General features: G+C 43.3%; 1 protein-coding gene across 1 annotated transcript in view; it reads left to right on the top strand.

Annotated features, from left to right (window-relative positions):
- kcnh2b (potassium voltage-gated channel, subfamily H (eag-related), member 2b) overlaps positions 1 to 23783 on the top strand; it is a 230266-nt gene extending 206483 nt beyond the window's left edge. The window contains exons 7-23 of the mRNA XM_071528383.1: positions 4255 to 4434; positions 5935 to 6038; positions 6334 to 6472; positions 7786 to 7940; positions 9042 to 9136; positions 9326 to 9466; positions 12594 to 12793; positions 17249 to 17501; positions 19034 to 19227; positions 19906 to 20008; positions 20259 to 20410; positions 20853 to 20997; positions 21268 to 21457; positions 22043 to 22148; positions 22390 to 22423; positions 22469 to 22491; positions 23331 to 23783. Coding sequence (XP_071384484.1) covers positions 4255 to 4434; positions 5935 to 6038; positions 6334 to 6472; positions 7786 to 7940; positions 9042 to 9136; positions 9326 to 9466; positions 12594 to 12793; positions 17249 to 17501; positions 19034 to 19227; positions 19906 to 20008; positions 20259 to 20410; positions 20853 to 20997; positions 21268 to 21457; positions 22043 to 22148; positions 22390 to 22423; positions 22469 to 22491; positions 23331 to 23783 — 2667 coding nt within the window. The remainder of the gene's footprint in view (positions 1 to 4254; positions 4435 to 5934; positions 6039 to 6333; positions 6473 to 7785; positions 7941 to 9041; positions 9137 to 9325; positions 9467 to 12593; positions 12794 to 17248; positions 17502 to 19033; positions 19228 to 19905; positions 20009 to 20258; positions 20411 to 20852; positions 20998 to 21267; positions 21458 to 22042; positions 22149 to 22389; positions 22424 to 22468; positions 22492 to 23330) is intronic.
- The last annotated feature ends 3879 nt before the right edge of the window (positions 23784 to 27662 follow it).

Below are 27662 nucleotides of genomic sequence, written 5' to 3'. Positions count from 1 at the left end.
GAAACATTGCTATTGAGAGGTCGGGCTTGAGGATTAGGTGTAGGCCCAAGCATCGTGTCGTGTAAGTGTGGGTCCAGTGACTGTTGAGGCTGTTTATAGAGGCAGCCAGCTGTGTGACTGTTTTGACAGGTGAGACAGGTTTCCGTGACATTCCTTGAAGCAGGTTGATGCTTGATGCAGATCAGAAACACTTCCTGGATTGACTGTTGTACCTGACTGCTGCTGCTTGACTGAGCAGCAAACATGACCAACAGGTGACCTCTCATCTCTCATCTCTGTGCAGTACGTGCCACTGACACACACACACACACACACACACACACACACACTACAGCAGAAACAATGGTCAGTGTTTAAATGAGAGGTGAGAGGAACAACAGCAAGGAAAGGAAAGGACAGGAGAGGAGAGGAGAGAAAAAGGAAAGCAAGGGAGAGGAGAGGGTAGGTGGGAGCAGGTGTTTGTTTGGCTGACAGAGTCAACCTGAGGGTAACAAGTTACACAGCTCCCTGTAGAACTAACACACACACACACACACACACACACACACACACACTCTTCTTCTCACATTCACACACACACACACACACACACACATGCACACACTTCCCTCCCCTCAGAGTTGATGCTGTGAAAGACATAGAGAAAAGTGAGAAATAGACCAGAGAGGACTGGGTGTGTTACGCTGCAGTCTAGCAGGAGTATTTCTGCTCAGGGAATTCACTTTGTTCAGTGTTTACAGATTGTCCCTGCTAGAAAGAGCTAGTATAAGTGCACTATGTACTAAACATGGCAAAAGGTGGAGGAGAAGCCAATCTTATCTGTTTTTAGCCACAGCACCATGGTCTACAAGAGGTAAATTCAGCTCAGTCAGGGTGAGACACTTCACTCCTCTATAGGCTACCTGGGAGCCATCAAACTTCATAATAGCCTGGTAAAAATAATTTCCTACAAATCATGTCTGTTCTTTATTGAACAGTATCTCAATAAACATGAAGTAGAGTTTAAATTATTGGGCACATTTTACTTTGTAGCTGTGATTTTTCCCTCCCAGAATCCTTAATACACAAACACACTCTATGTATACAGTGCTTTTATGTATGTAGGCTATGTAATAGCCTATGCTATACGCTATTGTTTGCTAACAGTTTAGTTGCAAGCGTTAGCTAGCAAGCTAGCAAATAGCTAGTGTTACTGTATTCTCCATAGAAGAAACTAAGGCAGCTGAACTAGGGATTACTTTCAAGTAAACTGATAATTACATCGGTCTGTACGTCATCTCTACAAATGCACCATGGGTCTGTACAGAAATGTACATGTTTTACATGAGTTAGCAGGAGAAAGGATTTTCAGCTCCACTGACTTGTAATAAGATTGCCAGCAAAAGTTAACAACTTCCAATATCTCAATAACCAAAACCCAGTGCTGTTTTGATAGACTGGGGGGCTCTCATTTCATGAATGATGAGGTTCTTAAAAATTCAGCATCTGCCTTAAATGTGAGACAGCTGGCTCAATTAAAGAGAGGATGCACACTGGAATATTTCTCACTCACTTTTGAATAAATTAAGCAAAGGTTGTCATCTTTCTGACATATTTGCTAGTTTGGGTAGCTGTAAGAACAACTCCCAAGGAAATGGGATGTGGGTGACCCTGATATTCCAGATGTTTTAGGGCTGGCTTAATCAGGAGTTTCATCTATATAAAACCCCCAAATTTACTTCCAGGGAGGTAGCAGAAATGCATGGATGCATCATAAACACATGGATAAAGACTTTGCTATCGGGCAAGGAGAGGTGAAATAGGGAGGGAGAGCAGGAAGGAGAAAGTCACAGTGGTAGTGAAAGTGGGAGAGAGGGAAGAAAGGAAGAATAAAAGCAGCAGGGAGGAAGAGAGACTGAGAGTCAAAGAGGGAAAGATGGAGGCTGAGCGAGAGAAAGAGGGAGACTGAAGGAGACTGAGGGAATGAAAGACAGGCCATTGAAGAGGGAGAAGAAAGGAAGGTGAGAGGGGAGGCAGGATGAATGGAAATAGGTAATGGAATGAATGAGTGGTGACTGGGCTGCTGGCAATGTGGAGGAAGAGGGGGGGGTGGAAAGGTGGAGCGAGTGTAGCGGGAGGGACGACAGAAGCACGGAGGGAGGAAAAAAATGAAATTAGAAAAGAAGACAGATTTGGCAGGTCAAGGGGAGGGCAGGAAGAAATGGAGGAACAAGAGAAAGTGGAGTAAAGAGTAATCGGAGCCAAATGGAGCGAGTAGAAAAAAACAGCGAGGTGAGAAGAGGTGAAGAAGAAAGGATAAGCGAGTTGAAGGAAGATGGGCGAGCATGCTTTGGCCATCAGGGAATATAGTCTTTGGAACGAGCTGCCTGAGGAGCGGAGCTTAGCAGAACCAGCATTATACTGTATTTTAAATCACTTTTCAAAGCTTATTTTTATAGACTTGATTTTATGTGATGTGTTTTATCTGTTTTACTCTCATATTGTTTCCTCTATTCTTATTGTCTTTTTATGTTGTGGTGTCTTCTTGTTTTACTTGGTACAGTTTATTTTATGAGTATGATAATTGCTTGATTTGATTGTTAAAACACACACACACACACAGATGTGGAGGAGATTTTCTGCCTCTCTGTTCTCTCCTGGGAGATTTGTGTTGAAGTCAGTCAGTCTGCTGTACTATACTGTCATCCCAGGCCAAACAGAGGTTAACTCTACCAGCGTACAGATGTGGCTACTGGAAAGGTCTCACTTTTTACAGGCCTGCTGCACTGGTGATGCACTGGTGCTGCACCCTAAATGCAATTGCTTGGAAAATCCCACCATGCTGGTGGGTCGGCTTGGGTGTCTTTTACAAATGTAAAACATTGTCATAAATGAATAGACGAAAATGCATCTTAACCCATGTTGCCTTAGTTCTGATGCACAGTGCTTTTCTTGCCCCTGCATCTGCACAGCAGCCTGACTCTGCTGTTCACTGTATGATTCTCCAATCAGTCATTCCACTGTTTATTGGTGTGTGCATGTAAATCCTCACAGATTGCTGTCTGGACCGTGTGGCACATGGCGTTTAAAATCAGTCAAAACCCACGTCTAGGTTTGTCGCTTTAGCTCTGATGCTCAGTATGTTTCTCTGCCCTTGCTCCATCACAGCTGCCGAGTGCCGCAGTTCACTGTGTGATTCTATTAGGCGGAGACACAAGGCAGGGTTTGCTAATGCCTACTTATACTGATTCATTCCTGCTCTGATCCAGGGTGAGTGCGGTGCAGACGGTGGAATATATTACTGAAAGTAAAGCTACTTAGAACTGCACCATAATACCCAAGATTTCATTCCCTGTGTGTGACTGTATGTTTGTGGGAGGAGGAAGATGGAGGAAAGGGCTCTATGTGTGTGTTTGTATAGGGTGTGTGTGTGTCTATATGTGTTTGGGGTATAACCTTGTATACAGTATGTACGACATCTGCGTGTATGTGTGTGTGTGTGTGTGTGTGTGTGTGTGTGTGTGTGTGTGTGTAGGCCCTATGTGTTCTAACTGCATGGGCGGATTTGTGTACATGCATCTGTGCGTGTATGCATGCATCTTTGTGCGTTTGCATATGTACGACGTTTTACGTATGTGTGTGTGTGTGTGCGTGGGTGTGTGCGTGGGTGTGTGTGTGTGTGTGTGTGTGTGTGTGGGAGAAACATACTGCCCAGGAGGGTTACCTTAAGAGGGTCAGTGCCTTCAGAACAGTTCTCGTCATCTTCAGCGGACACTGGCTCCATCGCTGTAATTGCAAAACGCTGTTGTTGTAGCTGCTGTGAAGGCACAGCACACGTCATGGAAGTCAATGTATATTTCATAGGGCTGCTATATGCACTCGGGCTAGCTCTGTGTTTGTGTGTTTGTGTGTGTGTGTGTGTGTGTGTGTGAACTCATTTTCCATCAATGTACACGGAACCACATTGTGCACATAGTCACATGGTGATCTACAGGGATCTAAAGGTTTCTGTCTCTCCCTCCTTCTCTCCCTTCCTCCCCCTCCCTGGGTTTCTTTTTCTTTCATTCTCTCTCTTTACTCTCCCCTCTTCTGCTTTCACTCCCTCCCCTCTCTCTCTCCCCCTTCCTCCATCTCTACCTTTCTTCCTCTCTCCTTTCATCTTCCCTTTGCCACCACTCCCTCCTTCCCTCCTGGTATGCCTCACCCACCCTCCTTCCATCCCCTCTGCTCCCTCCCTCTCGCTCTCTCTCTCCCTCCCTCCCTCCCTCTGTGTAGGTGCTGTCTCTGGGTGCCGACGTGCTGCCAGAGTACAAGCTCCAGGCTCCTCGCATCCACAAGTGGACGGTGTTGCACTACAGCCCCTTCAAGGCGGTGTGGGACTGGCTCATCCTGCTGCTGGTCATCTACACCGCCATCCTGACGCCCTACTCCGCCGCCTTCCTCCTCAACGACCAGGTGGGGTCTCCTACTCGGGTTGGCCCAATATAGCGGTTTCGGCTTTTATTAAAGGAATGGTTGTGTTCCTTTTAAAAAGTGGATATTTGCCCAGTCAGTGTCATTCTTCCCCGATCACCCCCTCTGCCCTTCCCCTTCCACAGATATCACTACAGTGTGATGTGGAAGAGTTTTTTACTCAATAGTCTGTAAAACCCACCTAAAATAATTTCATTTATACATGTTTGAATGGAGAGTTTTAGTGTCTCACGATGGTCTAAATGCTGTGTCAGAGGCTTTTCTACCAACAAAAAAATATGGGGGAAACACTGAATCCTTGTAATTTGGGGGGGATTGTTTAGCATGAAAAAGCTCAAATTTGAGGATATTGAATATTTGCACAAAATGTCTATCAAGAGCTTGAATCCAAAAATATCGGTATTGGTATTACCCACATGGATCTAAACCTTGTTTGAACACACACTCATGCTTGGGTGTACACATACTTTACACACATGACGGATACACATGCAGACACACACAAGAATGCATACAAATGCTTACATGCACACACACTGCTGCTTGCTGTCTCAATGACCGCTTGCATGTTTCCAGATATGATTTAGCTGAATTTATTTTAGATCTGATGATAACAGGCATCTCTGGTATACAAATTATACAAAATTTTCTTTCCCTCACCAAATCACATTTCACTTCCTCTCTTAATGTTACGTCCTGTACAGTGACAGCAAACACCTTGTTCCACTTGTTCCCCCGCCACAACAAACCTGACAATCCATTTTTGATCAGTATGTTTCTATCTGAGATGCCTGCCACCTTGATTAGGGCTGATATGAATGTGCCTGGTTGGGTCCATGCTTGAAAGTGCTTGCTATATGTTGAATGGAGATGCATTGCATGTACACTTTGTCAATGTAGCCAACTGGGTCTCTGGACACCTCCAGAAGTGTTTTGGGTGATTGGATCTTCAATGCATCTAGGGTTCATTTACATATGTATTTGATCTGTTTTTGCTCTATTTGAATACAATCCCATCACCCAGGATGCATACATGGGGGTGTGATACATATTATGCATACACGGATACACAAAAGCATACACACAGATACACACATCCATGTGAACACTTTCAGCCATTTGTAAACATACTTGTTCTCTCATTAGCTCTCTCCCTCTGTTTCTCTCTTTCTATTAACCTGCTTCTTATTTTTTTGTTCAACTTCTGATTTATGTTTTAAAGCCCTGCGGCTTCTCCTAAGACTTGGCTCCTGCTTAAAGCCTTGTGTTTTTTTTCTCATTTTTTTAATATTTTGTCTGTATACATATGCAAATTAGCTTTAAACCCTTAATGCTAATCCATTAGGAAGAGGTAGCCACACAAAACTGTCCTATTTTTAGAACTGTAAAATGTTAGATTATAATTCTCTTCTCTTCCCTTATCTTCTGTATTCTCTTCCTGTATTTTCTCCTGTCTTCTCCTCTCCTCTCCTCTCCTCTCAGGAAGAGGCAGCCATGCAGAGCTGTGGCTACTCCTGCTCTCCTCTCAACGTGGTGGACCTCATAGTGGACATCATGTTTATCATCGACATCCTCATCAACTTCAGGTCTGAACTGACAGATGACAGATCTTCACAGTTGTTGTTTTGGAAATGTAATTTGCAGAAAACAATAGTAGTAGCTGTAATAGTAGTAGTAGTAGAAGTAGTAGCAGTAGTAGTATTAGTAGTAGCAGTAGCAATAGTAGTAGTAGCAGTAGCATTGCTAGTAGTAGTAGTTGTAGAAGTAGTAGTACCAGTAGTAGTTGTAATAGCAGTAGTAGTAGTGTCATCAGCAGAGTAGTCATATCATAACAAATATCAACATTGGTGCCATCGGTATCATTGCCATTCTTACTTTCAGGACCACGTATGTGAATGCTAATGACGAGGTGGTGAGCCACCCGCTGCGGATCGCTGTCCACTACTTCAAAGGCTGGTTCCTCATAGACATGGTGGCTGCCATTCCCTTCGACCTGCTCATCTACCGCAACGGAGAGGAGGTATGGAAGGATAGAGGGAGGGAGAGAAGGTTGGTGAGGAAAGATGGAAGAGATGGAAAACTGGCTCCACATCAACATGGGTCAGCCATGTCACTTGACCTGTTTATATACTGCAGAGGGGTGGTGAGAGAGGGAGGGAGGACAGAAATTAGAGGGAGGGAAGGTGGAAGAAGAAAAGAGTGTGGCAAGGAGATGGAGGGGATGATGAGATAGAGGGAGAACAAGAGAGAAGGGTGTTCCCTGGTTGTTCTCTCATCGACGTGGTGTCTGCTATCTCTTCTAACTTGCTTATCTACCAGAGTGGAGAGGAGATAAGGAAAGGAGAGATATAGGGAGAGAGCTGGGGAGGTAGAGGGATAAGGAATTAGAGGGAGAAAGAGAAGCAAAGGTGGTTTAGTTTCGTTTCATAACTTAATTCTCCCGTTGTTGCAGCATCAAAATAAGATGTGTCTACCGCACACCAGAAAATGCAGTGCACAAAGTCCAATATGCAACACATGAATACATACAAATAGCAGCAATGGTTCAGTCCAGCTATACTGATAGGATACACAGTGAGTTGCATTGTAGGTGATGGAGTCTTCTCAGGATATTCTCCACATACTGGAAGGAGGATAAAAACGGCAGAGGCCCAGGTTGGCAGCATCACAGAGCAAAGCAGCTCAGCACAGGGGAATTCCATTGACGGAGTAAGTGGTACTTGAAATGCATCTTTAAGTAATGGCAAACTTGTTAGTAATAAAAACGAATATTATTTGTAGTGATTAAGCCATCCGCCGAACCAAAAATGATGAATGTGGATGCTCCTCAACATTCAAATACTGCCCAGGGAAAGATTGGCCAAGGTTCACTTTGTTGATGCTGTCCGGAATGGGCCACTGAGCCAAGAAAGTGGAGATTTTCCTTAGCAGACAACCATTATTTACTGTGAGGGGACACACACACACACACACACACAGTCAGCAGAACTAGGCTCTCTGCCAGCGCAGTAATCGGCCTGTTATTTATTTGTGGTATGGATACAGCAGGGGCCAGCTGAATACAAGTGTAAAGGAGAGGGAATGCACGTAGTGAGTACCAGGCCAGAGTAATGAATGCGAGTCAGGATTTACCTCCTCCACAGCAGTGAATCACATCAGGACAAGGCCGGGGCTGCTCCACCTCCAGACAGCGGGCTGTTCGGGAACGATGTGAGGTGTCAGAGCCCGGGGACTTTGTTTTCTGCCTGCTGTACATCATTGTCCAATGACCACTTGTTAACAATGCTTCATCTTTACTATTCTCTCTCTCGCTCTCTCTTTCTTTTCCACCAGACCACCACTCTGATTGGTCTTCTGAAGACGGCCCGCCTCCTGCGATTGGTCCGCGTGGCCAGGAAGCTGGACCGCTACTCGGAGTACGGCGCTGCTGTCCTCTTCCTCCTTATGTGCACCTTCGCCCTCATCGCGCACTGGCTGGCCTGCATCTGGTACAGTGCTATAGGATCGTCCGACGGAGCAGATAGGATTTAGGGAGGAATATTGGAGGAATAGTGATTTCTACGTCCGCTCCGGAGCTGGCAGACAGTCAGCTCTGATTGGTTTTGTCCCATTCATTCACAACCTGCTCCACACTACTGACCAATATACCATTATGTGAACCATGTCAGGGAATATAGGCCAAATATAAATAGGTTCAATTATTTATTTTAGCCTACTTAGGGACCAGATGAGTGAGTTTGAGGAGAGGGAATGCAATGACTGGCAGAAAGTTCAGACAGTCACAGTAAAGGATTTGAAAGTCATTTTAGTGTGTTTCGCAGTGACTGACCACATACTTGATACTACCTGAATTGTCCTGATGTGGTAAACCGCTCCCACCTGACAGGCAAAACAGGCTAAAGCAAATGGCAATAATTATTTGTAACTACTATTTGACCCAGGTCTGAGGCACACAAAACAATTCCCATCAACCCCCTAGTTTTGAGCGACATGCTGCGTTATGATTGACTGTAGAAATACAAATATTATGATTGATTGTAGAAACACAAACATTATGATTGATTGTAGAAATACAAACACTCTCAGGATGGTCTTTTTTTCATCTTTATTCCTGACAAATGGCTTCAGCCACACCTTTCTCCTGTTAATGGTACAGCGCTAAATGAAGTGAAGACAGATGTCTGGCCAAGTGAGACAACTACAAGACTAATAAGATGCTATTACTGTTCAATTCGATTGTTACATTTATAATTATCGTTACAACTCAAAAGATATTAAATTACCTTTCTCCAACTGATGGATTTTGCCTAGCTCTGTAACACAATATTTAATTAATTGGTTTTAATGATACAATATAAGTATCAGTTTGAGTATAATTAATGATTAATTACCTGAGAAGCACAGACCGTAGGACTCAAATATTTTATCAATCTGCCAGTAGGGGGCCAAGTTTTGATTTCTGGTTAGAGAGCTTGTACTGTGGTACCTCTGTGTCTATAATCCTCTCTGCTACTGTCCTATCAAATGAATAATTGCTAACATCAATAAGTATATAATATGATAATGCTCACTGTTTTCATTGTGCCTAGGTATGCCATTGGCAGCGTAGAGAGGAATGGTTCTATTGGTTGGCTCCATTCGCTGGGGGACCAACTGGGGAAACACTACAACGACTCCATCCCAGGTACTGAGAGCAAAAATACTAGCAGTAGTTACACTTACAGTAATGTAGTAGTTGTACCGGCTCAAACAAGTGCTGAAATACAGGGAAATGAAAGGTAAATGAATGGTAACTAGCGTAATTCTGTCTTCATTAGAGGGATGTGGTATCTTTTTCAGTATTGGTGTAACATCTTTATAATTTCCATGGCAGGTTCAGGACCTTCCATCAAAGACAAATACGTCACGGCTCTTTACTTCACCTTCAGCAGTCTGACCAGCGTGGGGTTTGGAAACGTCTCCCCAAACACCAACTCTGAGAAGATCTTCAGCATCTGTGTCATGCTCATAGGATGTAAGTATCTCTGAATATTCCTGTGCTCCTTGGCTTCAGACCTGGGCAGAAATCTATTTGCTTGAACAACTGCCACACTAGAAAAGTCATTTGCAATTGTTGCAAGATAAGATGAAACAATTGTTCCCCAGTGGCTATTAAAAAGATATGAGTATATTAATGGAAACATCACTTTGCTCCCCATGTTTGTTTTCTTTTACATTAAAACAGATATGAGCACTCTAATTAATTTCAAGGGTTAGAGTGGTTGGGTGGTGAGTTATCTAGAGGCAATCATGCAGTTACTGCCAGAATCAATGAGTGTGACTGGATTTGTTTAGGATATAACTTATAATATAAGGCTTTTCCAAAATCAAATACTTTGTGGGAATACTGTTTATGGCAAATTCTCCTCTTTCAACTCTTCTTGAGCTTTTCTGCACACATGAGTCAGCACAACAGGGATTATTTTACACTGGATGGTGTCAGACAGCATTGGGATGTGTTAAGTCCCCAGGGTTTTTTTTTTTATTTGCTTCAATATTACAATTCTAATAGATGCAGCCGGCTGGACAAAGCCATAGATCATGTCTTTCACTATGAAAAGATACCAGCCAACGTTTCCTTAATAAGCTCCATCAGCAGGGGATTGTAATATCCCCTTTCAGTGTGAATATGCTTATCAACTCAACTTCCTCTCCATAAGATAATTTCCTCTGCAGGCTGGCAGAGGCCCGGTCTCCATTGATTAGACCAACCGCAGGATGACAAAACGATTATGGTGTTTAAAAATAGTTCCTAGACTAAACAGTAATTGAATGGTTGTTTTTATGTAGTTAAGGCCTGATAAGGTCCTATATTAGACCCTCGCCTAGTTAAAGCATTCATGATACGCTTATGCTTTTGATTGATTGCTTCATCACTTTAGTCGGCCTTATGCAACTTTTCTTAAGGCAAAGGCATGATACCAAGAACCACTGAAATTAATGACATTGATTTTTAGGAATGCTGCGTATGAAATACTTAACACTTGAAATCAATACTTGTATCACAATAGTTATAGTAAAACAGGGACAAAACGTAAGTATTTGAGGCACTAAACCAACAAGGGTGTTTGGCTGCAATCTTCATAACTGTGCCATTAAATTTAATTAAAATTCCATCAACTGTCATCCAGACAATTTTGAATTTGCCTGACCAAGCATGGACTAACAATGTAGCAATTCCCCATCATTGTAGTAAAATCTGTTGCTTTAAAGTGGAAGTGTACTATGAAAGTATTATGAGCCTTTTTAATGCTAAATATTTTGGGACTTGTCCTACATTTCACTACTTAAGTCTGGCCTGGGTTAAAATATATTCTAACTTTGTGTCAAAGATTTGAACTGCTTGTTGTTGCTAGTTGTGCTTGATTACATCAGGTAGAGTCGGAGATGTATTGGGTCTGTTCGCGACACACACACACACACACACACACACACAGTGTGGACAGTAATAGCAGCTGACACAGGTTGAAAGGTTAGAGGATCCAACATGACAGCAGGATAAAACCAGAGAGGCTCATGGGGGATACAACACAATACACACTTTCTCCTCTGGCTGAAACAAAAGCTTTTAGATCATTCAAGCTGCTGCTGTGCTTGTTCTCCGCAGTATTGTTTCCTTCACAGCGTGGTGGCTCTTAAAGTAGCAACTAGGGACCCCCTCCTTCATGTGGTACCAGAGAAATAAAGAGTCAGAAGCATTGTCACTCCTTGAGTTCATTACTCGTATGAAGTATAGGACTTGGTGAATACATATTTTTCATGTTATGTCCATGTCAAAGGTTACAGAAGATAGATAGTTGGACAGAGCTTCGAAATGAACTCGGGTCTCCCAATTGAGAGTCTTCAGTCTCCCTGCAGCGCACTTATGTTTTGTATGTTTTGTATAAATTTGCAGGCTTGCCATAACAGCCATTTCAAACAAACAGAACCTGATGTATAATCCTGTAAGGTTTGAGTAGTATTCTCATATTCAGGATTTGGCATCTGTATCAGCAGCTGCTACCTGGTCAATCCTGCCTTCCTGTCTTGTGTTTGTGTGTCAGTACATGTGTGTGTTTGTGTTTGTGTGTTAGAAATGGTTTGTAAGTGACTCAAGATGTTTCTCACCCCTGATTTCTGTCAATGAAGTCACAAAGACTAGAGAGAAGTGATAATTTTTGAGACAGACCATCCGTTTGACCTTTGTAAGGACCGAGCCTTGACAGATAAAATGACCATGACCTAGATTATGTCGGTAAAATGCTGCTCCTGATTTTTGACAACTTTGGACACAAGAAAAACAGCCTTGATTTTAGCTTGACCACCATGCATTTTCAGATTTCCAATGGATTTTGAAAGGGTTTCAAAAACACCAAGGGTCATAGAATTTATTCAACCCATAGAGCAACCTGTAATCCTTAACTTAAAACAGGAAAATCAAATTGGAGTTAGAAGGTTTTCATATGATGCTAGCTGTACTACATGGGATTAGAAGGTTTTCACATGATAACAACATGCAATTCCTCAGGAAAGGTTTCTTCATTTTACATTGATTTACAGTAAATTAAAAAAATTGACTGACATGGGCTGACTGCTTAACAATTGCATGTCATTGCTATTATAAGTGATTCATGGTGTCATTGTCGCTCTTCCCTATATCACTCTACGCTGTAATCCTAAAAAATACAGTGCTTAACTAATAGACATAAGCAGAATATTATGATGAATGTACAGGAAATTGTCTTGGTGACATTGGTGTAGAGACATACCGACAACATACAGTTTCCCAGTATATGGTACATACAATGATGATGTGTCTGCTGTCATATGTCCAAGATTTCTCTCTCTCCTCTTTCTCTCTATATCTCTCTTCCTTGTCTTTGTCACTTCTGCACCTATTTTCATCATTCATATCACCCAAGGGCGTCACAATTCATAATACATTTCTGTCCAGTCGGGGAAAACAGCCAGCGAGAAATGTGTCAGGTCATGTCAATGTGTGTATGAAGTGCTGCTGTGCCCCTGTACTCTATATACTCTATACTATACTGTTCCTCCTTCCTTCCTCCTCCTCCCTCTTTTCTCACCCTCACCTCCACCCTTTTCTCTCCTCTCTCCTCTAGCCCTGATGTACGCCAGTATCTTTGGGAATGTGTCGGCCATTATCCAGCGGTTATACTCGGGGACGGCCCGCTACCACACCCAGATGCTGAGAGTCAGGGAGTTCATCCGCTTCCACCAGATCCCCAACCCGCTCAGGCAGCGGCTGGAGGAGTATTTCCAACACGCCTGGTCCTACACCAATGGCATAGACATGAATGCTGTGAGTATTGCTGGTCATGCACCCAAAAACTCTCTATGTACAGACAAATGCAGACAGTTGATAATGTGTGTTTGTGCGTGCATATGCACATAAATACACACATACACACCTATACACAGGCTGGAGGAGTATTTTGAGCTTGCATACTCATATACCAATAGGTTAGATATGAATCATGTATTATAGATGACACACACCCACAAACATACACACATACATGCATGCAAATGCTGGAGGACTTGTTTTCAACATGCATGGTCCTACACCAACAGGGTAAATGTGAATGTTGTGAATATTACAAATAATATACACACAAGCATACACACACTCAACACACACAAAGACACACAAAGGCTGGAGTGTTTTTAACATGCATGGTCCTACACCAGTTTATACACATGCATACAAGCACTTACATACATTCTCTTTTTCACTTACACACACACATGCAGATGAGTGTTTGTGCACACACATGCACATACACACATATAAAAGGTCTGGAGAAGTGCGTGCAACATGCATGACTCAATACCAACTGATGTAAGCGTGGTGACTACCAGAGCAGGTACATACATTTGATATGCTAGTAGAAACATCGGTAAACACACACACACACACACACCTACACACACACACACACACTGACACACACATACAGGCCTCAGTATGACCACAGTGAGTCATACCTGTCATAGGACACACAGAGAGATCAAAGGAGTGCTTTCAGCATGCATGTTTGTCTACTGTGAACCTCAACATGACTTCTGTGAGTCATTCTGTATATGATTGGACAGCTTGCATACATACACACACACACACACACACACACACACTTACATCCGTATAGGAAATGATGCGCTCAACAACCATGGTCCAAATCACTTCTCTCTCTTTGTACTAGCTGCATTGACATGAGGGCTGTGACTCAAATGTGACATTGGACACACACACACACACACACACACACACACACACACACAAACTGGTGATTATAAAGGCGACACACGCTTTACATCCACTGACCCATACACTTGACACAGTGTATGAGTCAGTGGATGTACTTATACTTATTCTCATTACATATGCACATTGTATATACAGTATGACCAAGATGTATAGATCTATAAGTGTGTATTTAAGTGTGTTTGATTTTTAGAGACTAGCCCTGACCCATGCACAGTTATTGATTTGGAGCTGTTGGTATTTATTCTAGTACAGAATGGCAGTGCTTTGTAAGCTGTTTCATAAAGTCAACTCAAAAAACTTCCACTTCATAGAGGGAGTTCCACTTATAAATATCTCCACTACTCACAACTTCAGCTAGACTTTCCAACTTCCAACTTCCTTTTAAATTGCCAGGCGGAACATATAACTAATCAGTGGCTCATTATTGTCCGTGATGCATTACAGAAACACAGAATGACCTCGTTTGGGCGCGAAGTCCCAACGCAAACGCAATATTCCATCATCCTAACCCTGTTTCGTTTCAGCGTAATAAGTGATTCAGTGAAGTACGCAGGGAACAAATGGGCGAGCATCCGAGGGGACTTGTTTGCCAGTCGCACCCCCCCACCCCCTCTTCCCTCATTATGTTGCTCTCCTGAAGGCCTACTGAAATGCAGCAGGGCGAGCTGACTGGATTAGGGAATGTTTACTGTAATGATTATGATGATTGGATGGTGTAGAGTGTAGCCTCTGCCTGTCTGTCTCAACGACTGATTCAATCAGCTGCAACCTCTTTCATTCCTGAAGAGGAATGGAATAAATCAGGACTTGGGGCTGCAGGGTGGAGTCGTGAGTAGAGAGTCCGCTGGGTTCAAGCCCTCCATCACAGCAAACAGCCACCTTACTGAATTGTCCTTGAGCAAGATACTGAAGCAGCATCATGTAGCAAAAAAACCCACTTTATTCCAGAGTCTGCCTTGTTGCTTTGGTGCAGAAACATAACTAATATAGTAACATAGCAGGTGCTGGCACACATAGTATAGGAACAACAGGAACTCACATACAGTGCAAAGGGTAAGTAGAAAACATCCAATAGAGAGTAAACTTCATATATCACTCTAGAAATATACATTCAGCATACAATCACTACTGTGTGAGCATTCAGGCAGCGGTTACAGCTGTAGAGGCGAGAGGTGAGCCAAAGTTAAAAAGGTTGAAAATACCAAAACACATTAAGGACATTCATTTTCTACACTTACAGAAGCACTGCTCAGCAGAAAAGATATAGCAAAAGACTAAGCAACAATAACAGCATAACAGCACAAACTTACTGCCTTGAAAGTCAACAGTTCGTTATCTGCTAAACGCACCATTAAATTGAAGCCAAAAGAGCAGCCGATACAGTTGGCTGGTAAAGGCCGACTCAGCAAATTTTAGTCGTACCTGACTCCATCACCCAAATCAACAAAATATTGGATACGGAGAGTCGTTATTATTATATTATTAATTTTTTTGTGAAAATTCACAAAAGGGAATTTATCCTTGAAAGATGAAAGAGTTTATTTGCCAGTTATTTGCCATGATTGCACATCTCCCTTGATCTTCTTTTGTCTTCAATGGAGACTTTGAAGCATTCAGAAAGGCTTTGTGTGGAGAAACATAGGGAGAAAGAGGTCTGCTTAGGGTGAGGAGAGGGGTTAAAAAGATTGAGAAACAGGTGATATGGTAATGGAAAAGAGTGAGGCAACGGGAGGGGAAGAAGTAACACTCCAAAAAGAAAGTGAGATAATTGGAGTAAGAAAGTAAAGGGGTGGAGAGGACAAGAAAGGAAAAAGAGCAACTCAGGAACCGACTTAAGGTGGGAAATGAAGAGAGAGGCTGGAGACAAATGAAGGAAATGAAGAGAGAATGGCTTGAGATGGATGAAAGAGAGAGAGAGAGAGATGGAAATGGAGAGAGAGATAGAGAGAGAGATGGAGAGAGAGAGAGAAACATAGCTGATGGGTGAAAAGTGTGGGTGTTTTAGTTTGTGTGCGGCTCTGTGCAGTGAGCCGGAGAGCTGCAAGAGAAGCCCACAGCCCCGCTGCTTTAAAGAGCTGGGGATTCCCGTGCTTGCAGCAAACTCATTAAAATTGCACCAATTATTCATTTTAATTACACTCTAGAGCTACGGGCCTGCTGACTCTGTTACGTAAGGCCCGCTGAAATATAGTTTTTAATAAAACTCTATGCCCTTATAAACAGTTGAGAATCAAAAATGGCTGATGCTTGGTAAAGAAAAAAGGAATAAAAGCAGGATTGCATGCCTTCTCTGATATTTAGAGGCGGTATCTAATGATAAATGTACAAGTAGTTTTGTTTGTCATGTTGATTTGTGAAAGGGTGTAATAGCTATAAAAGGTTAATGTCCTTTGAGTATTCACCAGGAGGGAGAGTAGCAATAAAGACTATTGGACCTCCACTGTTTTATCTTCTCTATTAAAGCATCTATAAAATGTGACATTTATTTAACATTAGCTTTATATTACATATAAGTCAACCAATGCTAATACAGTATATATCAATGCTAATATAATCATTCCGTCCACTTTCTACCTCCCACCCCTCCTCCCTCCTTCCCTTTCTCCTCCTCCCTCTCATCTCTCATCCCCCTTTCTTTCCATCCCTCTCCTCGTCCTCTTTTTCTCGTTCTACTTCTTTTCTCTTCCCTCCCTCTCTCGCTCGTTCCCTTCTCCCCATCTCTCCTCCCTCCTTTCTTCTTCTCTCCCCCCTTCTTCCTCCTCCTTTCTGTCCTCTCTCCTTCCTTCCCTCAATCTCTCCCTGCTTTCTCTCCTTCCTCATCCCTCCACCTCATTCTCTCCTCCCCCCTCCCTCCCTCATCTTCCTCCTCTCCCTCCCTCCTCCTCCTCCTCTCTTCCCTTTTTCTTCCCCTCCATTTTTTCCATCCCTCTCTGCCTCCTCCTCTTCCTCCCTCTCCTCGTCCCTTCCTCTCTCCCTACCCCCTCTTTCTCCTCCTTCCTTCCTCTCTCCTTCCCTCCTTCCGTCCCTCCCTTTCTTCCTCCCTCCTCCTTCTTCTCTCCTTCCACCTTCCTTCCTTTCTTTCCATCCCTGTCCTCTCTCCTGCCTCCTCGTGTTCTTTCTCTCCCTCCCTCGCTCCCTTCTCCTCTCTCTCCCCTCTTGCTTTCCCTCCCTGTTTTCTATCCTCTCTGCCTCTCTCCTCCCTTCTCTTCTTCTCTTCCCTCTCTCTCCCCTCTTGCTTTCCCTCCTCCCTCCCTCTTCTATCGCCTCCTTCTTTCTTTCTTCCTTTTCTCCCCCTTCCTTTGCTTCCTCTCTCCTGCCTCTTTCTCCTCCCTCCCTCCCTCTATCCCTCCTCTTTCTCTCCTTTCCCCCACCTTCTATCAATCTCTCCCCCTTCCCTCTTCTCTCTCTCTCTCTCTCCTCCCCCCTCTCCTCCCTCCTTTCTCCCCTTCTCTCGCTCCCCCCTCCCTCCTCTGTCTTTCCCTTTCTCAGGTGCTGAAAGGTTTCCCAGAGTGTCTGCAGGCGGATATCTGCCTCCATCTGAACCGGACTTTGCTGCAGAACTGTAAGGCTTTTAAAGGCTCCACTAAAGGCTGCCTCAGGGCTTTGGCCATGAAGTTCAAGACCACCCACGCCCCGCCGGGCGACACGCTGGTCCACGCCGGGGACGTCCTCACCGCCATCTACTTCATATCCAGGGGATCCATAGAGATTCTCAGAGGGGACGTGGTGGTAGCCATCTTGGGTAAAAAAACAAAAAAAAGTTTTCAGTTTGCGGTTCATTTTTGTGTTTTTCATGTGTTCGGGGGGCTGAGTTCAATGAAGAGTGATATATGTAAAGATAAGTGACTGTGAATACTACATAAAAATGAAATGAATAGAGGAAATCTATACAACAGAATATTTTTAATCCAAATAATACAACCCCTACATAGGTTTTTCTTTGATAATTTCATTTGCACCTATCCAAGCTGCCTTGTCGTAAGGCCTTTAGGTTAGGTAATTAAAAAGAATGAAAAAATAAAAATAAGAAAATGCAAAAAGTGAATGACAACACCTGAAAATCTATATCTTAAAGGACACAAGAAAGAAAAAAAAAAACATAATTAGACTGAAAAAGAGGATAAACACTCTCATTTCACTAATAATCCCGAGGCAGCTTGTAGTCCATTGCAGGCCGGCCTAGGAGAGCTGCCCAAGAAGAGTCCAAAAGGGCTTTCACAGAGTTATCAACAAGGCAGCAGTTATTTTCCTCAACCACAAGTCAGACAGAAGTGTTAATCAGAGACTTGAAAAAGTACTAGAGCAGGCCTGCTCTGCTCCAGTCAGGTCTGCTGTCTGCCCGCCGGTCATTTTCTCTCTGAAGAATAAATTATTTGCTCTCTTGGTGTAAAAGCAGATTCTTCTGAAGTACAGTGAGTAATCTCTTGAAACTGGCTAAACTGAGGGTGTCCTGAAGACATGCTGCCTCTCATGAGTCATCCATTAGCTGATAGTGCCATCTACTGGTGAACATGGAGTTTTGCTCCTATTGAATCAGCTTTTACATGGTGAAGTGATGCCCTATATATGTTTTACCACCATACAACATGAACACAAAGCTTGTTTCTGTGGGACTGTCTGTACTTGCTTGTCTGTGTATGTGTATGTGTATGTGTGTGTGTGTGTGTGTGTGTGTGTGTGTGTGTGTGTGTGTGTGTGTCTGCATTTATGAATGGATATGAGGCAACACCAAAGCCATGCACACAACAACCAACCATATAAACACAAATGAATTATATTTCCAGAAAAGCATTCATTTATGTTTCTTTCCCTAAAAGACTTATCCTCATACAGCTTGCATCAGTTTGATACACTTACTATGATGTATGCTATAAATTTGGGTAATAAAAGTTGATGTCAGCAGGAGTTATGTCATTGGTATGCAATTTGTTTGCAATGCTGGTGAAAGTCAATGGGCTGGAAAACCATTTCTTTGAATAATTGTGTTTACATCCTTTCCATTAACATTGTGTTCTAAAACAGTTAGGAAGTGGTTAGGAATATACTACAGGTGATTTTTCAGATAAATATTTTTTAGTCAAACTGACATTACTCACAAGTGCTAACAAGTCATATCTCAAAAAACAAAAAACAGAGGCAAATTCATTTTGCTCATGATAGCTTCTTAAAAACTTTGTCTTACTATATAATTAACTCCTTGGGGCAAGAGTGGAGTGAGACAGACCCCACATGCCAAAACAAGCTTCAAAGTTTTCATTTTCCCTATCCATCCAGGGAAGAACGACATCTTCGGCGAGCCCATCAACCTGTACGCCCGGCCGGGGAAGTCCAACGCCGACGTGCGGGCTCTGACCTACTGCGACCTCCACAAGATCCTCAGAGAAGACGTGCTGGAGGTGCTGGACATGTACCCTGAGTTCTGCGACCACTTCTGGAGCAACCTGGAAATCACCTTCAACCTCCGAGACGTGAGTTGACAGCCTAGTTCTGCACGTTTGGGTCTTATAGACAACTGCCTTCCAAGCCTGACTGTAGATGAAGTCTGTAGGCCATGAAGGAGTGAGGCAGATTCAGGCAGGCGTCCTGAATACTGACTGGAGGGAATAGGACCACTTGCTCCATGAAATAGATTGGCCATAGGTGAATGATTACTCAACAAATTCACTTATTCCGTATAGGTAGAGATAGAGACACCAATTTCTCCACTGACAGAAGCCTCGGTAGACCAGAATGCATTGCAGCCAGAAGACATGTTGTGTTTTGAGTAAGGGACATGACTTTTTCTTGACTGGAAACTTTCTTGCCCCTTACTTACTGTTGCTCTCTCCACCTACCTCCATGTACTGAATGCAACAAGTCCAGACACATTCTCTGGGGGTTGTTGAAAGGCATTGTGGGAAATGTAGGAAATCACTAACTGAAGTAGAAGTAGAGGAGACAGGTTGAGGGAAAATGGGGACACCAGAAAAGTAACAGCATATCATAACAAAATAACTATTGATGAACAGATTGATGAAATAATTATTTTAATATTCAGAAGATGTTCCTCATATTTCTACATTGCTGGTTTTACAAATTGCATCCCCGCAGCACTTTTATTAAGAAAGACTATTAAATGTTGGTCATTCCTCATCTCTCCCATACAGACCAACATGATTCCTGGCTCTCCGAGCAGCGACGACTCGGATTGTGGGGGATTCAACAAATTACGGAGACGCAAATTATCATTCCGACGGCGTACGGAAAAAGGTAACCCATCCTCCCTAAGTCATTTCTCACTGAGACCATTTATTTTACTGTCACATGATAACCTCCAAATTATCTGACTGTCTAAATGGTTAATGAAATACAATAAGAGTTTAATCCATTTGATAATGAAGTTTGCCCGTGCGAGCGTTGCTAATTGATCCCTATTGGTCATCTTTCGACATGTTAGTCCTTTTCCAGCTGGAGTGACTCACGCTCATTTTCTCCTTCCCTGACACCCCTCCCTCTCCAGATGATGCAGACGCCGGGGAGATTAAAAAGTCCCATAAGCCCCTGCGACGAAGACGGAAGGAAGCGGCCAACAACCAAAAACAGGGGGAGGGGCTTAAACCAGATTGGGAGGGGCATCGCAGCTCGGTGTCCTCCCACTCCAGTGGCGATGAGGTATAACTCCACTTTTTCATTCATACTCATTTAGAGAAACAGTTGAGTCAGCGCCCCACACATGACAGGAAACTGATGAATGCTTTGTCTATAGCTTTATTTACTTTACTTTAACAACATATATTCACCCCCGGCAAGACTGTGTACTGTTCACTCCTTCTCTCACAGAGCTTCATTCAGTATTCTGTATTGATTCTGAAAATCCATATAATGTCATTACTGTGTTGTTTCCAACCTTGATCTCTGGCTGCAAGGTAAATTCTCCCTAAGCAGCACAGATTCATTCTACAACTCTATTATGTTTATTATATATATATTATATTATATTTATCTGTGTTGTCTTTGCCATTCTTGTCTGTCATTTTTTACATGAACTTGAATGCAAATTACCCTGTATACACAATAAAGACTGATTTCAATGACTCTTCTACTCTACTAAAAGGGGGAGGAGTCAGTCGTGACATGTCCCGCCCCTCCGTCGGCGATGCTGGAGACCCCGAAGGCTCAGGCCACGCCCCTAAACTTCAACGAGAACCCCGAGGGAGACGGGGACCCCAAGACTGGGAACACCTGCAACGCCCTGTCAGGTAAGATTTAATAGAATAGAATAGAATAGAATAGAATAGAATAAAGCACATTAGAACACATTAGAATAGAGTAGAACATAATAGAGCATAATAGAACAGAAATTAGGAAACTGTTTTTCACAGTGTTACAGATAATCAGACAATGTACAGAGTAAAAACCATGAAACACACACACACAAAAAATATCCTTATGTGCTTGTATGTATAACACACAAACACTCATACACACACACACACTCACTCACTCAACCACCCTCTCATATTCCACAGGTGCGTTCTCGGGCGTGTCCAACATCTTCAGTTTCTGGGGGGAGAGTCGGGGGGGCGGTCAGTACCAGGAGGTTCCCCGCTGCAGCCTGCCCTCCCCCCCGCCGCTCAACACGCCGCTGCACTGCCTGAGCCGGCAGCAGCGCAGCCAGCTGGACACGCGCCTGGACCTGCTGCAGAAGCAGCTCAACAGGTACGGCCGTCTGGACGTGTGTCTGCGAGAGTGTCGGCGCCAAAATCTGGAAGTGTCCCCGCTAAAACGCTGCGGCACTCACAGTTTTCTGACAGACTGAAGCCTTTTCTTTTTTACCTGACCGCTTCTGAAGGGAATCTCCTCTCTCCATCGTGGAGGAAAAAAAGTGTTTTTCCATCCCTGTAGCCTTTAGCTGGCTGAGGGCCGTTTGTCAGGTCTCGCTGCGATCACAGGCTGAGTGTCTGTGCGACGGGTTGTAGTTACGTGGCTGGCTGCGCCTCCGGCTGAGCGCTCAAGTGCCTCTGCTGGATAGGATGTGTCAGCAGACTGAAGGTGTGTGTGTGAGGAATTGGGATGGGGAGTAGCGGTGTGTAAGGAGGTCCACTCCGGGACCAGAGCCTGGTGTTGAACAGAGCTGAAAAGAGCTCAGCAGGATAGAAGAACCATCTGTTGCAGCAGCAAAAGTAATAGGATAACAGCAGCTCATGGATCTGTTTTATTGCCTCTGAATGTCTCGTCCATGTCTTGTTAACCAGTTGATCATTAAATCATCCCACTGATCTACTGTTTATACTGTGTGTGTAGGTTGGAGAGTCGTATGTCCACAGACATCGGGGCGATCATGCAGCTGCTGCAGAGACAGATGGCCCTGGTTCCCCCCGCCTACAGCACCGTCTCATCACCACCTCAGGTAACACAGACACACTCACATACAGTACGCACACACACTCAGACGGACAGATACACCACATGCGCACACACACACACACACACTGGTCAGCTTCCGTGAGCACACTAACACACTTTTTGAAATGTATCTTTGGCTTGGTACAGGTATTTTATTTCAAATATACCATTACCTAATCCAAAGATTACAGTTAGATTTAGGAGCCAGCATGGCATAGACTAACAGGATGCGGTCTCCCCCTCAGGCTTCACCGTATCCTGGCCCCGGCCCAGGACCAGGTCCTGGAGAGAGACTGGTTCAGCCTGTTACACCTCTGGAGACAGACACCCTGGCCTCCTTCTCACAGGTAAAGATGTGTAGGTGTATCAGCGATGAACACAACCACACACATTTAGTACCGACAGTACAATGAGTGTTCTACATGCTGCCGTTTTGCTGCCAGTGTTTCACCTTTATTCATTCAATAGTGAAGAGCCACTGTTAGGAAAATGTGAAATAAACAGGTACAGATTCTGAACCATGGTGCATTCATAGCAATGACAGAGACATAGAGACTTTCAGCACCTATTTAACATTAACTGAAATGTTAGCAAACAAACTTATACCATATCACATACATACTTAGAAGCGCTGCTTCTACAACAATGTGCTGCATTATAAAATGCTAGAGTATGTGTTTTCTTATGATCATAAAAATATGTATATTATATAAAAATTACTATATAGATTCACTATATCACAGCAGTTCATACAAACTAGCTAATAAACAAACAACTCACACCTAAGAACACCAACCTCATCAAAACTCATTTGCATACAAATAGGATTATAGGACATTAAAATCACAGCTAAGGTGTGAAGATTTATAGTTAAAGTTACATTTTCACTATAATACTAATAATACAACTTTTATTTTTTTATTATATACGAAGCTCAATAAAGAACAGAGTTGATTTGTACGACTTTTATCGCACCATGTTGAAGTTTCATAGCACCCACTTTACTTACTTTACTTTATTTATAGTCTAAGCAAGAACAGTACAACCTGCACTAAATAGGACCAAAACAGAGATAGCCACAGACCCAAAACCCAAGCACCAAATTCAGCTGTCCAGTCTTAAACCAGCACAACCCCATGCAGAGAGAGCCTATCACACTGACCTCCACTCTTCTCTTTACCTGCAGATCTTGGACTCCCAGGACTTTGAGGAGTTCCCAGCCAAGCCACTGGACTCTCTGCAGCCCCAGGACTCTTCTCTGATCAGCCCCAGTCAGGGGCAGCTCACCCCCTCCGGACTGGACAGCCTGGGGCAGCATCTGGAGCTTGAGTTGGGGTTGGGCACGGGGGCCGGGGTGATTTCAGGGGCGGGACCAGCGGTAGGTTCAGGTTTAGGGTCAGGGTTAGGGTTAGAGTTAGGGACCGGAGCGGCAAGGGGGTCGCAGACCAGCTTAGGGGTGGGGTTAGACTTTGGGTCGGGGGTATGTATGGGGGCTGGGGTTGCGGTTGGGGCGGCGGCTGGGACCGGGGAGTCCTCCCTGGATCCCGAAGCCCAGCGGAGGCTGTCCCTCCAAGAACCACAGACGCCCCTGGACTCACGGACACCACAGAGACACAGCTCCGACCCCGGGGGGAGCTAAGGAGGAGGAGAGAGGGATGGAGCGATGGAGGGAGGGAGGGTACAGGGAGAGAGAGAGGCTTGTTTTCTGACTCATGCGGTCCCTCCCTTTTCCCCCGGGGCTCTTGGCACTTTGGAGATGGCACAAAAGGAGGCGTTCTCTCACCCCACTTCCCAACCCTTTAGACCCAAGTCAGGGCACCCAGTTACCTTCACCGCTGCAAGTTCACCTCTGACCTCTCAAGTAAGGACACACTGCTCAGAAGGAGCGGAGCCGTGCGGTAGAGGGTCTCTCTCTCTCTCTCTCTTCCAGGAGTCCCCCCTCCACCCACAAAGCCTCTGGAGCGCTCTGAACTCCACAGCGGTATAACCATACCTTTAACCAAAACCACAAACAGAGCGGAGAGGGCCTCCGCCTCTTACTGAACACAGTCCAGGTCAACCTAGTCCGGTCTGGTCTGGACCACTCAGTTGTCCTCTAAGGGTGACCACACCACACACATAAATGACTGCTATCATGTAGACAAATCCCTTTACTGCTGTATCCAGTGTTTGATGATTGACAAGAAGAAGCAACGACAACAACGAACAGAATAATGACGAAACAAGTAGCCATTTATGTCTTGCACTGAAAATCCTATTGATATTGATATAATTATTATTCTATTCTACATGTCCGTGGCGCTTCCGACGAAACAAACTCACAAACTAGTTGGTAAACTGTAGTGTTAGCTGGCCTAACAGGAAACCTGCTGTCCCGTCCCGTCATTGGTTCCTTCCCCCTGATGTCCCGCCCCAAGAGGCGGAGCCAATGCCCCCCAAGAGCACACTGGATTGGCTGGTTTGCACCTCAGGGGTGGGGACTGGAGGGTTAAAAGCCATGAATTTCTCGATGAACATATCAACTGCCGTATCATAACCCTTGTACAGATTTGCTAGTGAGTGGAGAACATATGGCATGCTTAGGCAGCGTCTTAAACTGGTAAACTGGCAAACTTACAAGTTTACCACAAGAAAATTGCACCAAAACAGCTTACCAAGTATTTAATACAAGCAGCAAACTCCAGCTTACTTTGATGATACCCAGTTTGATGGGCTATGACGCGTGACTGCATTTACCCATCATGAAAGATTAGCAGTAATATGATATTGGCCTACTTTGATTTCCAAAATGTGACCAAACCACATGTATAAGGACAAAAAAAAAAGGTTGAGTTATTATTATAGTTTCTCATAGCTGAATTTGCTACCTCAGATTTCATTGGTCCTTACTTTTCTCACCCGAGCAAGCACTCAGAATGCTATCACCTTGTATATACGAGTTTGTCATGTGATAAATATACCAGTTTGCCAGTTTACAATGACCAGCCGAATGCGCCATTATTCTATGTACAGTACAATATGCAAACACTGGCAAGAAGAGATGAGTGAGTGAGCTTTAATCTTATTATATGTGTGATATAAGTTCAGGTCCAAAGCTTTTTATGTGTGTGTTTGTCCTAGTTTTTGTCCTTTGGTCTGCAGAGCATGGCTTAGTTCCTTTGCTTCCATACACTGTAGAGGGTCGCTGGATTTGAATTTTCAGGACAAATCTGTTTTCTTTGCCCCTATGTGACACTGATCTGACTTTAATGGCTGTCTAAACAGGGAAATGTCAGATTCCATGTTTTTTTGTGTGTCTAGACAGTACAGAAAAGATCCCATCACCATATAATTGTAAAAAAAAATTGTCTAAGCCATCCCTGAATTTTTACTACTGCAGCAATAGTGAACTCAAGGAGAGTAAAGGTCCTGTATACTGTAGCACCATTGCTTTTGGGAGCGATGTGTTTCAAGTTAAACGCTTGCTTCTTCACATTTCCTTCCCATGTATGAGCTGGGAGTGTCTCATACAAATTAGATGTTCTTATGCTTTAGGATGTACTTTGCTTTCCAGTGGCTCAGTTCCTGACAAATACCACAGGAACAAGGGAACGTCATGTGTAGAAGTAATCATTAAACTGGGAACTGAAGGCATCTTTGGTCCAGTCCTCCACCTTCCATTGTCCCTCATAACACTGTCTCACTTCAGTGGAAGGTCATGTTTGGTCAAACCACTGCAACACCTGGCCAGCCTCAGGATATATTTGAACTGTCAAGAAAATAATGAAAATGATAAAATTATTTTTGTAATTTTTCCTTTGACTTCACCCATAGGTGGTCGGTGAGCAGGATTAAGGACAGTTTCTAGTTTGACTAAGTTGAGCCTGAATCCATAGGAGCAAGTTTGGGGTTGATTCACGTTCAATTAAACCACATCATTAAGTAGGTGCTCTTTACATACTAAGAATTACTGTATATGAAGAAAAAACAAAGAAGTTCTTGTAACTTATTTATGATATAAATGTTTCAAAATAGACTATATAACAATAACCCATTAAAGCATTTAACAGAAGGTGGCCAAGTTCAATGTCAACCCAAACAAGCACAAAATGTTCTCAGTATGATATTATGGCAGGGTAAAACTTTATATTAAAACAGCTTTGGAAACTGTTTTGAACTGATATCAGAAAGACATTTAGGTTAGCAGCTATGGACGACTACAGACGTCGTCTCAACTTTTATTTTGACGCTATATTTACACAGGTTGTCAGCGTTGGTGCAGGTCGTCATATCAACATCTATCAAAATGTTTCCTGGGAAATTAATCGTAGTTTCACTCAACTTTTTAAATTGACTGAAAAGCAAGTGAATTGATCCCCACATCTGAAAAGTAAACCCTCTGAATAAACTCTCAGCTTTCTGGTCACCTGAACACCTGAACACCTGGCTTCAGAAAGAAGAAAAATGGCTGCTCACATGCTTTTCAGATCTATTAATCACATGACATTTGGACAGAACTCATACAACTTTAAACCTTATCAACCATAGCATCTGTGAATGGAACAGTGAATACTGTCACTTCAGCCTTCTCCCCAGGAATTTGTGATGAGGTGATGCTGCAGCGTCGTAAACAATATCAGATGACACTCAAACTAATGTGATTAACTATAAGATTGATGTGGTGTTGCTGGACGCGAACAAGCGGTGCCACTGTCTGGGGAGAAGTCTGAAGTTTGTCCAGATACCTCATGTTAGGTGAAGATGTACAGAAGAGTAACAAGAGCAGGTGCAATGATAGCCAGTTAAAGGGGAATTTGACCAAAAACAACAAAGACTCTTAGGTTGTTATCCTGCAAAAAGGGGACATTTTTCCAAAATGTTCCTGCTTTTTTTTCGTCATGAGCTCTCAAGATCAAGGAAGATGCAAAACCTATGACATGTTCGAATTGACTTCCCTGAAAGAAATGTTATGGAAAGGCAGTTTAACCTCTGTCCTCAGTATGTTTTATTTTGTGCTTTATTATTTAAGAAAATGTAGATATGTAATGTATAAACATGACAGTCCATAACATAACTCAAAACCAACCAACAAGCAGCTCAGGACATTTGAGGAAACAGTCAACATTTGCAGAATAACAACCTCAAACTCAATTTCGGTGGAAAGCCCCTTTAATGCATAATTGTGAAGATTGTATTTTACTGCTTGCTGGTCTAAGCTATTTTATTTATTTATTTGGTTGTAGGAATTGTTTGTCTGTAGATTGTACCTAATATGATTTATCACTTTGTGGAGGGTCAGAGGCTTTCTGTGTAAACGTTTCTCTCCCCATGTTTTTGTGTTCATTTGTTCATTTTAATGAAATTTATGCTAGTACAACCATTCTAGATGTTTATCCAAATGACTTTATGTGCTTGGCGAGTGTTGCACTTTATTATTATTATCATTATTAATATTTGTTATTATTACACCATAAGTACATTGTTATTCCCTACGTCACCATGCGTTAGATTCAAAATTAATGAATCCCCAAATGCAGAC

The sequence above is a fragment of the Centroberyx affinis genome, unplaced genomic scaffold (assembly GCF_046629955.1).
Source record: "Centroberyx affinis isolate AG114_WGS23_722 - 3 ecotype Tasmania unplaced genomic scaffold, CSIRO-AGI_Caff_v1 ptg001667l_1, whole genome shotgun sequence".
In the NCBI taxonomy this organism is placed as follows: domain Eukaryota; kingdom Metazoa; phylum Chordata; class Actinopteri; order Beryciformes; family Berycidae; genus Centroberyx; species Centroberyx affinis.
This window is presented reverse-complemented; position numbering and strand designations above follow the sequence as displayed.